General features: G+C 50.7%; 1 protein-coding gene across 1 annotated transcript in view; it reads right to left on the bottom strand.

Annotated features, from left to right (window-relative positions):
- The window catches only part of LOC121583098 (fibrillin-2), a 272325-nt gene that overhangs the window by 100490 nt on the left and 159472 nt on the right, over nucleotides 1-12363 (bottom strand). Inside the window, exon 23 of the mRNA XM_041899311.2 lies at nucleotides 7759-7884. Within this exon, the coding sequence (XP_041755245.2) occupies nucleotides 7759-7884 (126 nt within the window). The remainder of the gene's footprint in view (nucleotides 1-7758; nucleotides 7885-12363) is intronic.

Genomic DNA, 12363 nt, shown 5'->3' with positions numbered 1-12363 from the left:
CTCATAGACAGGGGGATTGTGCGATAGATCTCCAGTTAGGAGCAGCACTCCCAGCGGAGCCATGTGTATCCCTTGTCTCAAGAGGAGAGGAAGGCGATGGAAACTTACATCGCCGAGTCTCTGAGACAGGGTTACATACGGGCCTCCACTTCACCCGCTTCCTCGAGCTTCTTTTTTTGTGAAGAAAAAGATGGAGGTTTGCGCCCGTGTATTGATTACCGCGGTCTCAATCAGATTACGGTGAAGTACAGTTATCCACTTCCTCTGATTGCGACTATGACAGAGTCATTACACGGTGCTCAGTTCTTCACAAAATTGGATCTCAGGAGCGCATATAACTTGGTGCGCATTAGAGAGGGCGATGAATGGAAGACAGCATTTAGCACGACCTCCGGTCATTACGAGTATCTCGTCATGCCATATGGGTTAATGAATGCTCCCTCAGTCTTCCAATCCTTTGTAGATGAGATTTTCCGGGACATGCAGGGGCAGGGAGTAGTCGTGTACATAGACGATATTCTGGTGTACAGTTCTACCCGAGCTGAGCATGTAGCCCTGGTGCGCCGAGTGTTGAGGAGACTGTTGGAGCATGACCTATATGTCAAGGCAGAGAAATGTCTGTTCTTTCAGAAGTCGGTCTCCTTTTTGGGTTATCAGTTGTCTGCGTCAGGGGTGAAGATGGAGGTTGACCGGGTGTCAGCTGTGCGTAATTGGCAAACCCCAACCACTGTGAAAGAGGTGCAACAGTTCTTGGGTTTTGCGAATTATTACCGGAGGTTTATCCGGGGGTTTTGGACAGGTGGCAGCTCCCATAACGTCTCTGTTGAAGGGGGTCCGGTGCGCTTGCGGTGGTCAGCTGAGGCGGACAGGGCTTTTGGGAGACTGAAGGACCTGTTTACCTCGGCGCCGGTGTTGGCGCATCCGGATCCCGCTTTACCATTCCAGGTAGAGGTAGACGCGTCCGAGGCCGGTATTGGGGCCGTCCTCTCACAACGGTCTGGCACACCACCTAAGCTCCGCCCCTGTGCCTTTTATTCTAAGAAGCTCAGTCCGGCGGAGCGGAATTATGACGTAGGGGACAGGGAGCTGTTAGCCGTGGTACAGGCCCTAAAGGTGTGGAGGCATTGGCTTGAGGGGGCTCAACACCCTTTCCTCATTTTGACGGACCACCGTAACCTGGAGTACATCCGGGCAGCTAGGAGACTGAATCCTCGCCAGGCCCGCTGGACTATGTTTCTAGCCCGGTTTGTGTTTAAAATCACTTACATCCCTGGGTCCCAGAACGGGAAGGCAGATGCCCTGTCTCGGCGGTATGACACGGAGGAGAGGTCCGTTGAGCCCACTCCCATACTACCAAAGTCTTGTCTGGTGGCACCGGTGGTATGGGAGGTCGATGCAGAGATCGAAGCGGGCGTTCACGCACCGACCCAAGTCCTCCACAGTGTCCAGTGGGTCGGACGTACGTTCCGCTCGAGGTACGCGATCGCCTCATTTATTGGGCTCATCGTCCCCCTCCTCTGGACATCCAGGTATCGGCCGGACAGTTCACTGCCTTAGCACTAAGTACTGGTGGCCAACGTTAGCCAGGGATGTGAGGGTTTATGTCTCCTCCTGTTCGGTGTGTGCACAGTGTAAGGCGCCCAGACATTTGCCCAGGGGAAGCTTACAACCCCCTGCCCGTTCCACAACGACCCTGGTCCCACCTCTCGGTGGACTTTGTTACAGACCTTCCCCCCTCACAGGGGAATACTACCATCCTGGTCGTTGTGGATCGGTTCTCGAAGGCCTGTCGTCTCCTTCCCATGCCGGGTCTCCCTACTGCCCTACAGACCGCTGAGGCTCTGTTTACCCATGTCTTCCGGCATTACGGGGTACCCGAGGATATAGTGTCTGATCGAGGCCCCCAGTTCACCTCCAGAGTGTGGAGAGCCTTTATGGAATGGTTGGGGGTTTCGGTGAGCCTTACCTCGGGTTACCACCCGGAGAGTAATGGGCAGGTTGAACGTGTCAACCAGGATGTGGGTAGGTTTCTGAGGTCTTATTGCCAGGGCCGGCCGGAGGAGTGGGCGAGATACGTTCCGTGGGCCGAGATGGCGCAGAACTCTCTCCGCCACTCCTCCACCCAACTAACCCCTTTCCAGTGTGTGTTAGGGTACCAGCCGGGTTCTGGCACCTTGGCACGAGAGCCAGATCGAGGCCCCTGCGGTGGATGAGTGGGTGCGGCGCTCGGAGGAGACATGGAACGCTGCCCACGTCCATCTGCAGCGGGCCATCCGTCGGCATAAGACGAGCGCCCGATCTCCACCGCAGTGAGGGGCCTGTATACGCACCTGGAGATCGAGTCTGGCTCTCGACCAGAAACCTGCCCCTCCGCCTGCCCTGCCGGAAGCTGGGTCGGCGGTTTGTGGGGCCATTCAAAGTCCTGAGGAGGTTGAACGAGGTGTGTTACAGGTTAGAACTGCCTATTGATTACAGGAATATTAACCCCTCGTTCCATGTGTCTCTCCTCAGGCCGGTGGTAGCTGGGTCCACTCCAGGACTATGAGATAGAGGAGACTCCTCCGCCCCGTTGGACATCGAGGGGGCTCGGCGTACACTGTGAGGTCCATCCTTGATTCGAGACGCCGGATGGGGGTCTCCAATATCTCGTGGAGTGGGAGGGGTACGGCCCGGAGGAGGCGGTGCTGGGTGCCGAGGAGGGACATATTAGACCTGTCCCTGCTGACCGAGTTCCATCGGGTCATCCTACGCGCCCTGCTCCGCGTCGTCCTGGTCGTCCCCCGAGGCCGGGATCGGCGCACGGCTGGAGCCGCGCGTCAAGGGGGGTACTGTCACGGTTTCGGCCGAGGCTGCTCCTCCTCCTTGTTCGGGCAGGCTTCGCGGTCGTCGTCCCCGGAGTACTAGCTACCACCGTTCGATGTTTCATGTTTGTTTGGTTTTGTCTGTTTGTACACCTGTCCCTTGTTAGTGTTTGATTTTGTTTCCTATTTAGTTATCGTGTGTTGGGTCAGGTGTTATGTGTGATTGTTATGTCAGCTGTTGCTGTTGATGGGTTTTCTCTCTCGTGTTGTTTTTGTCGAGAGTCCGCACTGCTCTTGTTTTTACGCACTGTTGTGTGTGTGCGTAATTTGTTCATGCCTCCCGGTTGGGTTGGCTATTCACCTGTTTGGTATTACTAAAGTCTGTTGACGAACACCCTTGTTCCTGCGCTTGATTCCCTGCACCACATCCACACTCAGCGTTCTGACAGAATCACACATCAACCCGTGGACGTCCCGGGTGGGGGTTGCCCATTCCACCTTCCCGGCACCTCCCGAGCCGAGCCCTATGGAGCTCGGAGGTGCTGGCGCTAGAGAACGGAGGAGTAGGAACCCGAGGGGGCCGTTCCCTGCACCAACTGTGGCCGTGGAGGGCACACCGCGGCTAGGTGTTGGGGAGGGTCCCCCGGTGGAGGTGAAGGCAGGCCACGCATTGGGGAGTCCTCCCAGGTGAGTAGGCGCCCTACTTACCCAGAGCTTTCTGTCGTTCACATAACCTTGCCTGTTTGTTTTCCACAGGTTGCACCTCGTTCCCGGCATAAGGCGCTAGTAGATTCAGGCGCAGCTGGGAATTTTGTAGATCGCCAGTTCTGTGTAGAGTTAGGATTCCTCTCCTTCCCGTTGATAAGCCTTTCCCTGTACATGCCCTAGATAGCCATCCGTTAGGATCTGGGTTAATTAGGGAGGTCACAGCGCCCTTATGATGAAGACGCAGGGGGGTCATGAGGAGACGATTCAGCTCTATCTGATTGACTCTCCTGCGTATCCGGTGGTGCTGGGACTTCCCTGGTTGATTACCCATGATCCTACTATTTCGTACGAGAGAAAGCTCTTAAAGGGTGGTCTGTTCAGTGTGAGGGGCTATGTCTGGGTGTTTCCATAGGGGCGACCTCGGTGGAGAGTCCAAATCAAATGCCCGCACTGCATATTCCCCCGAGTATGAGGATTTGACACTGGTGTTTAGTAAGACAAGGGCAGCGCAGCTGCCAGCCTCATAGACAGGGGGATTGTGCGATAGATCTCCAGTTAGGAGCAGCACTCCCGCGGAGCCATGTGTATCCCTTGTCTCAAGAGGAGAGGAAGGCGATGGAAACTTACATCGCTGAGTCTCTGAGACAGGGTTACATACGGGCCTCCACTTCACCCGCTCCTCAAGCTTCTTTTTGTGAAGAAAAAGATGGAGGTTTGCGCCCGTGTATTGATTACCGCGGTCTCAATCAGATTACGGTGAAGTACAGTTATCCACTTCCTCTGATTGCGACTATGACAGAGTCATTACACGGTGCTCAGTTCTTCACAAAATTGGATCTCAGGAGCGCATATAACTTGGTGCGCATTAGAGAGGGCGTATGAATGGAAGACAGCATTTAGCACGACCTCCGGTCATTACGAGTATCTCGTCATGCCATATGGGTTAATGAATGCTCCTCAGTCTTCCAATCCTTTGTAGATGAGATTTTCCGGGACATGCAGGGGCAGGGAGTAGTCGTGTACATAGACGATATTCTGGTGTACAGTTCTACCCGAGCTGAGCATGTAGCCCTGGTGCGCCGAGTGTTGAGGAGACTGTTGGAGCATGACCTATTGTCAAGGCAGAGAAATGTCTGTTCTTTCAGAAGTCGGTCCCCTTTTTGGGTTATCAGTTGTCTCGTCAGGGGTGAAGATGGAGGTTGACCGGGTGTCAGCTGTGCGCAGATTGGCAAACCCCAACCACTGTGAAAGAGGTGCAACAGTTCTTGGGTTTGCGAATTATTACCGGAGGTTTATCCGGGGTTTTGGACAGGTGGCAGCTCCCATAACGTCTCTGTTGAAGGGGGTCCGGTGCGCTTGCGGTGGTCAGCTGAGGCGGACAGGGCTTTTGGGAGACTGAAGGACCTGTTTACCTCGGGCGCCGGTGTTGGCGCATCCGGATCCCGCTTTACCATTCCAGGTAGAGGTAGACGCGTCCGAGGCCGGTATTGGGGCCGTCCTCTCACAACGGTCTGGCACACCACCTAAGCTCCGCCCCTGTGCCTTTTATTCTAAGAAGCTCAGTCCAGCGGAGCGGAATTATGACGTAGGGGACAGGGAGCTGTTAGCCGTGGTACAGGCCCTAAAGGTGTGGAGGCATTGGCTTGAGGGGGCTCAACACCCTTTCCTCATTTTGACGGACCACCGTAACCTGGAGTACATCCGGGCAGCTAGGAGACTGAATCCTCGCCAGGCCCGCTGGACTATGTTTCTAGCCCGGTTTGTGTTTAAAATCACTTACATCCCTGGGTCCCAGAACGGGAAGGCAGATGCCCTGTCTCGGCGGTATGACACGGAGGAGAGGTCCGTTGAGCCCACTCCCATACTACCAAAGTCTTGTCTGGTGGCACCGGTGGTATGGGAGGTCGATGCAGAGATCGAGCGGGCGTTACGCACCGACCCAAGTCCTCCACAGTGTCCAGTGGGTCGGACGTACGTTCCGCCTCGAGGTACGCGATCGCCTCATTTATTGGGCTCATCGTCCCCCTCCTCTGGACATCCAGGTATCGGCCGGACAGTTCACTGCCTTAGCACTAAGTACTGGTGGCCAACGTTAGCCAGGGATGTGAGGGTTTATGTCTCCTCCTGTTCGGTGTGTGCACAGTGTAAGGCGCCCAGACATTTGCCCAGGGGTAAGCTACAACCCCTGCCCGTTCCACAACGACCCTGGTCCCACCTCTCGGTGGACTTTGTTACAGACCTTCCCCCCTCACAGGGGAATACTACCATCCTGGTCGTTGTGGATCGGTTCTCGAAGGCCTGTCGTCTCCTTCCCATGCCGGGTCTCCCTACTGCCCTACAGACCGCTGAGGCTCTGTTTACCCATGTCTTCCGGCATTACGGGGTACCCGAGGATATAGTGTCTGATCGAGGCCCCCCAGTTCACCTCCAGAGTGTGGAGAGCCTTTATGGAATGGTTGGGGGTTTCGGTGAGCCTTACCTCGGGTTACCACCCGGAGAGTAATGGGCAGGTTGAACGTGTCAACCAGGATGTGGGTAGGTTTCTGAGGTCTTATTGCCAGGGCCGGCCGGAGGAGTGGGCGAGATACGTTCCAGTGGGCCGAGATGGCGCAGAACTCTCTCCGCCACTCCTCCACCCAACTAACCCCTTTCCAGTGTGTGTTAGGGTACCAGCCGGTTCTGGCACCTTGGCACGAGAGCCAGATCGAGGCCCCCTGCGGTGGATGAGTGGGTGCGGCGCTCGGAGGAGACATGGAACGCTGCCCACGTCCATCTGCAGCGGGCCATCCGTCGGCATAAGACGCAGCGCCCGATCTCCACCGCAGTGAGGGGCCTGTATACGCACCTGGAGATCGAGTCTGGCTCTCGACCAGAAACCTGCCCCTCCGCCTGCCCTGCCGGAAGCTGGGTCGGCGGTTTGTGGGGCCATTCAAAGTCCTGAGGAGGTTGAACGAGGTGTGTTACAGGTTAGAACTGCCTATTGATTACAGGAATATTAACCCCTCGTTCCATGTGTCTCTCCTCAGGCCGGTGGTAGCTGGTCCACTCCAGGACTATGAGATAGAGGAGACTCCCTCCGCCCCCGTTGGACATCGAGGGGGCTCCGGCGTACACTGTGAGGTCCATCCTTCGATTCGAGACGCCGGATGGGGGTCTCCAATATCTCGTGGAGTGGGAGGGGTACGGCCCGGAGGAGCGGTGCTGGGTGCCGAGGAGGGACATATTAGACCTGTCCCTGCTGACCGAGTTCCATCGGGGTCATCCCACGCGCCCTGCTCCGCGTCGTCCTGGTCGTCCCCGAGGCCGGGATCGGCGCACGGCTGGAGCCGCGCGTCAAGGGGGGGGTACTGTCACGGTTTCGGCCGAGGCTGCTCCTCCTCCTTGTTCGGGCAGGCTTCGGCGGTCGTCGTCCCCGGAGTACTAGCTACCACCGTTCGATGTTTCATGTTTGTTTGGTTTTGTCTGTTTGTACACCTGTCCCTTGTTAGTGTTTGATTTTGTTTCCTATTTAGTTATCGTGTGTTGGGTCAGGTGTTATGTGTGATTGTTATGTCAGCTGTTGCTGTTGATGGGTTTTCTCTCTCGTGTTGTTTTTGTCGAGAGTCCGCACTGCGTGCGCCTTTTCTTGTTTTTACGCACTGTTGTGTGTGTGCGTAATTTGTTCATGCCTCCCGGTTGGGTTGGCTATTCACCTGTTTGGGATTACTAAAGTCTGTTGACGAACACCCTTGTTCCTGCGCTTGATTCCCTGCACCACATCCACACTCAGCGTTCTGACACCTACGGCTTCAACCAACAATTCTCAGTCATCTCCTTGGCCAAAGGTTTTCAGGACACCGATTTGACCTAGACCTGGCTAAAAAGAGAATTTCCATTGAAATAGCTTTTTAGTCCAGGACTACACTTAACCTGTGTCTTGGAAACTTGCCAAGAGAGTATTTCAACTAATTGGATCACTATGTCTGTTAGGGTTGCAAAACATTCCGGTAATTTCCTAAAATAATTTTTTTTCTCTCCGAAATCTCAGTTGAAGAATTCCCGGGACCACCCATACGTAAAAATGTATGCACACATGACTGTAAGTCGCTTTGGATAAAAGCGTCTGCTAAATGGCATATTATTATTATTATTATTATTGTTAAGATTTCCTCACAGCTTATTCCAGAAATACTCCAACCAGGATTTCTGAAAAAATAGGGATATTTGGGAAAGTTTCGGGAATTTTGCAACCTTAGTGTTGTCCACTCACCCACACACACTCGGCCACTGGAGTCCAGTGTGAGACCATCAGGACACTGGCATTTGAAGGAGCCCTTGGTGTTTACACAGTGCCCGTTGGGACACACACCTGGGAAGACCACGCACTCGTTCACATCTACAGCAAGCAGAGAGGGACAAGAGGTGCAGAGGTGAAATCTTTATTTGTGTCATAATGCATTTGCTACCATTATAGTATACACTCTTAGAAAAAAGGGTTCCAAAAGGATTCTTTGGCTGTCCCCATAGGATAACCCTTTTTGGTTCCAGGTCGAACCCTTTTTGGTTCTAGGTAGAACCCTCTGTGGAAAGGGTTTTACATGGAACCCAAAAGGGTTCTACCTGGAACCAAAAGAGTCCTTCAAAGGGTTTTATGGGGACACCCGAAGAACCCTTTTAAGTTCTAGATATAACTTTTTTCCTAAGATTGTTGCAATGGGCTCTATTTGATTCTATTCAATTTTAACCGTTACTGGGGAATTCTGGATGGGCAAAGAACGACATCTCCCTACACTATCAGATAGTGTCTGTCAATATGAAAACATTGTTCACATCCTAATACGTTTTTCCTATCCCAATAAGTCAACTAAGCATTTTCCTTTAAATAGTTTTTAAGCACTCAATGACTCTGTTTTACATTTGTGTCCGGATTTCTCTATTGAGGCTTATGGCAAATGTAGGTGATTTGTTTATTTTTGTATTTTATGAAAGTAGAGAGCGTCACACTGTAGTTGGAGGAAACATGGGAAAGTTATGCTGCTTTAAAAGTTGATAAACATGTTATCCCACTTGAGAGAAAAGTAGGAGAAAAATGCCCTTTGAAAGTAAATATATACAGTACCAGTCAAAAGTTTGAACAGGTCATAGGAGATAAGTTCTTAAGGTCATAGGAGATAAGGTCTTAAGATTATAGGAGTTCAAGTCTTAGGGTCATTTAGCATGTCACTAAAAGAAGCCATCATTTCTTATCTTCATTGACCCTGACCTTTCGATAAACTGTGGAATTGGGGTTATTGGAACACAAGAAAAGGGCATTTGTCATAGCAGAGCAGAAATAAATGTCTTCATTCTGGATGTATTCCGTATGTAGAATGGCTAGAATTGTTTTTACCATTTACAGGATCTGAGGCATTTGAAGCCAGTTCCTACTTCACAGAAGGACCTTTTAAACAAAACATTTTTTGTTGTTGTTACAGAACTGCCTTCTTGAACATGTGAACTTTCATGCGCCTTACTTAAAAACTTGAATGAATACAAATGTTAAATTACGAGCCTAGTTTAGCCAAGGAGAAAGCACTGAGCTATACAGGGAGAAAGAAAGGATCCTTCCTGGCTAGTCATGATTAGCTGAGATAATGGTGGGGCTGGACATGCCGATGAGTCCTGATTGGTAAACAAAGAAGAGCTCTGTAGGAAGTGTGAAATTCTCATCAAAATCTTTCAAAGGGGGCCTCTCAAGTGGCGCAGCGGTCTAAGGCACAGCATCGCAGTGCTTGAGGCATCACTACAGACCCGGGTTTGATCCCAGGCTGTGTCACAACCGGCCGTGACCGGGAGTCCCATAGGGCAGCGCACAATTGGCCCAGCGTTGTCAGGGTTAGGGGAGGGTTTGGCCGGGGGGGCTTTACTTGGCACATCACGCTCTAGCGACTCCTTGTGGCGGGCCTGGGTGCCTGCAGGCTGACTTCGGTCGTCAGTTGAACTGTGTTTCCTCCGACACATTGGTGCAGCTGGCTTCTAGGTTAAGGGGGCAGGTGTTAAGAAGCGTGGTTTTGGCGGGTCATGTTTCGGAGGATGCATGACTCGACCTTTGCCTCTCCCGAGCCCGTTGGGGAGTTGCAGCGATGAGACAAGATGGTAATTGATATCACGAAATTGGGGAGAAAAAGGGGGTAAAATACAAAGAAAATTATATATATATAGATAAGTTAATTAGAGTTACCAGCCTCAGAAATTTCAGCCCAAATAAATGATTCACAGAGTTCAAGTAACAGACACATCTCAACATCAACTGTTCAGAGGAGACTGTGTGAATCAGGCCTTCATGGTTGAATTGCTGCAAAGAAACCGCTACTAAAGGACACCAATAATAAGAAGAGACCTGCTTGGGCCAAGAACCACGAGCAATGGACATTAGACCGGTGGAGTCCAAATGGGAGATTTTTGGTTCCAACCGCCGTGTCTTTGTGAGACGCGTGTGGGTGAATGGATGATCTCCGCATGTGTATTTCCCACCGTAAAGCATGGAGGAGGAGGTGCTATTGTGTGGGGGTGCTTTGCTGGTGACACTGTCTGTGATTTATGTAGTTGGTTTTAAATGTACATTTACATTTTAGTCATTTAGCAGACGCTCTTATCCAGAGCGACTTACAGGAGCAATTAGGGTTAAGTGCCTTGCTTAAGGGCACATCGACAGATTTTTCACCTAGTCGGCTCGGGGATTAGAACCAGCGACCTTTCGGTTACTGGCACAACGCTCTTACCCACTAAGCTACCTGCCGCCCCTATGTAGAATTCAAGGCACACTTCACCAGCATGGCTACCACAGCATTCTACAGCGATACGCCATCCCATCTGGTTTGGGCTTAGTGGGACTATCATTTGTTTTTCAACAGGACAATGACCAAACACACCTCCAGGCTGTGTAAGGGCTATTTTACCAAGAAGGAGAGTGATGGAGTGCTGCATCAGATTACCTCCACAACTCCCTGACCTCAACACAATTGAGATGGTTTGGGATGAGTCCGACCGCAGAGTGAAGGACAAGCAGCCAACAAGTGCTCAGCATATGTGGGAACTCCTTCAAGACTGTTGGAAAAGCATTCCAGTTGAAGCTGGTTGAGAGAATGCCAAGAGTGTGCAAAGCTGTCATCAAGTCAAAGGGTGGCTATTTGAAGAATCTCAAATATAAAATATATTTTGATTTGTTTAACACTTTTTTGGTTACTACATGATTCCATATGTGTGATTTCATAGTTTTGATGTCGTCACTATTATTCTACAATGAAGAAAATAGTAAAAATAAAGAAAAACCCTTGAATGAGTAGGTGTGTTCAAACTTTTGACTGGTACTGTATATATGTGGTCCTCTGTAGCTCAGCTGGTAGAGCACGGTGCTTGTAACGCCAAGGTAGTGGGTTCGATCCCCGGGACCACCCATACACAATTATTATTTTTTTAAATAAAATATATGCACGCATGACTGTAAGTCGCTTTGGATAACAGCGTCTGCTAAATGGCATATTATTATTATTATTATTATTATTTACAGTGGGGAAAAAAAGTATTTAGTCAGCCACCAATTGTGCAAGTTCTCCCACTTAAAAAGATGAGAGAGGCCTGTAATTTTCATCATAGGAACATGTCAACTATGACAGACAAATTGAGAATTTATTTTCCAGAAAATCACATTGTAGGATTTTTTATGAATTTATTTGCAAATTATGGTGGAAAATAAGTATTTGGTCACCTACAAACAAGCAAGATTTCTGGCTCTCACAGACCTGTAACTTCTTCTTTAAGAGGCTCCTCTGTCCTCCACTCGTTACCTGTATTAATGGCACCTGTTTGAACTTGTTATCAGTATAAAAGACACCTGTCCACAACCTCAAACAGTCCCACTCCAAACTCCACTATGGCCAAGACCAAAGAGCTGTCAAAGGACACCAGAAACATAATTGTAGACCTGCACCAGGCTGGGAAGACTGAATCTGCAATAGGTAAGCAGCTTGGTTTGAAGAAATCAACTGTGGGAGCAATTATTAGGAAATGGAAGACATACAAGACCACTGACAATCTCCCTCGATCTGGGGCTCCACGCAAGATCTCACCCCGTGGGGTCAAAATGATCACAAGAACGGTGAGCAAAAATCCCAGAACCACACAGGGGGACCTAGTGAATGACCTGCAGAGAGCTGGGACCAAAGTAACAAAGCCTACCATCAGTAACACACTACGCCGCCAGGGACTCAAATCCTGCAGTGCCGGACGTGTCCCCCTGCTTAAGCCAGTACATGTCCAGGCCCGTCTAAAGTTTGCTAGAGTGCATTTGGATGATCCAGAAGAGGATTGGGAGAATGTCATATGGTCAGATGAAACCAAAATAGAACTTTTTGGTAAAAACTCAACTCAGTCGTGTTTGGAGGACAAAGAATGCTGAGTTGCATCCAAAGAACACCATACCTACTGTGAAGCATGGGGGTGGAAACATCATGCTTTGGGGCTGTTTTTTCTGCAAAGGGACCAGGACGACTGATCCGTGTAAAGGAAAGAATGAATGGTGCCATGTATCGTGAGATTTTGAGTGAAAACCTCCTTCCATCAGCAAGGGCATTGAAGATGAAACGTGGCTGGGTCTTTCAGCATGACAATGATCCCAAACACACCGCCCGGGCAACGAAGGAGTGGCTTCGTAAGAAGCATTTCAAGGTCCTGGAGTGACCTAGCCAGTCTCCAGATCTCAACCCCATAGAAAATCTTTGGAGGGAGTTGAAAGTCCGTGTTGCCCAGCGACAGCCCCACAACATCACTGCTCTAGAGGAGATCTGCATGGAGGAATGGGCCAAAATACCAGCAACAGTGTGTGAAAACCTTGTGA

This window comes from Coregonus clupeaformis, chromosome 15, assembly GCF_020615455.1.
Source record: "Coregonus clupeaformis isolate EN_2021a chromosome 15, ASM2061545v1, whole genome shotgun sequence".
Lineage (NCBI taxonomy): Eukaryota > Metazoa > Chordata > Actinopteri > Salmoniformes > Salmonidae > Coregonus > Coregonus clupeaformis.
Note: the sequence above shows the minus strand (reverse complement) of the source record. Positions and strands in the feature narration are given on the sequence as shown.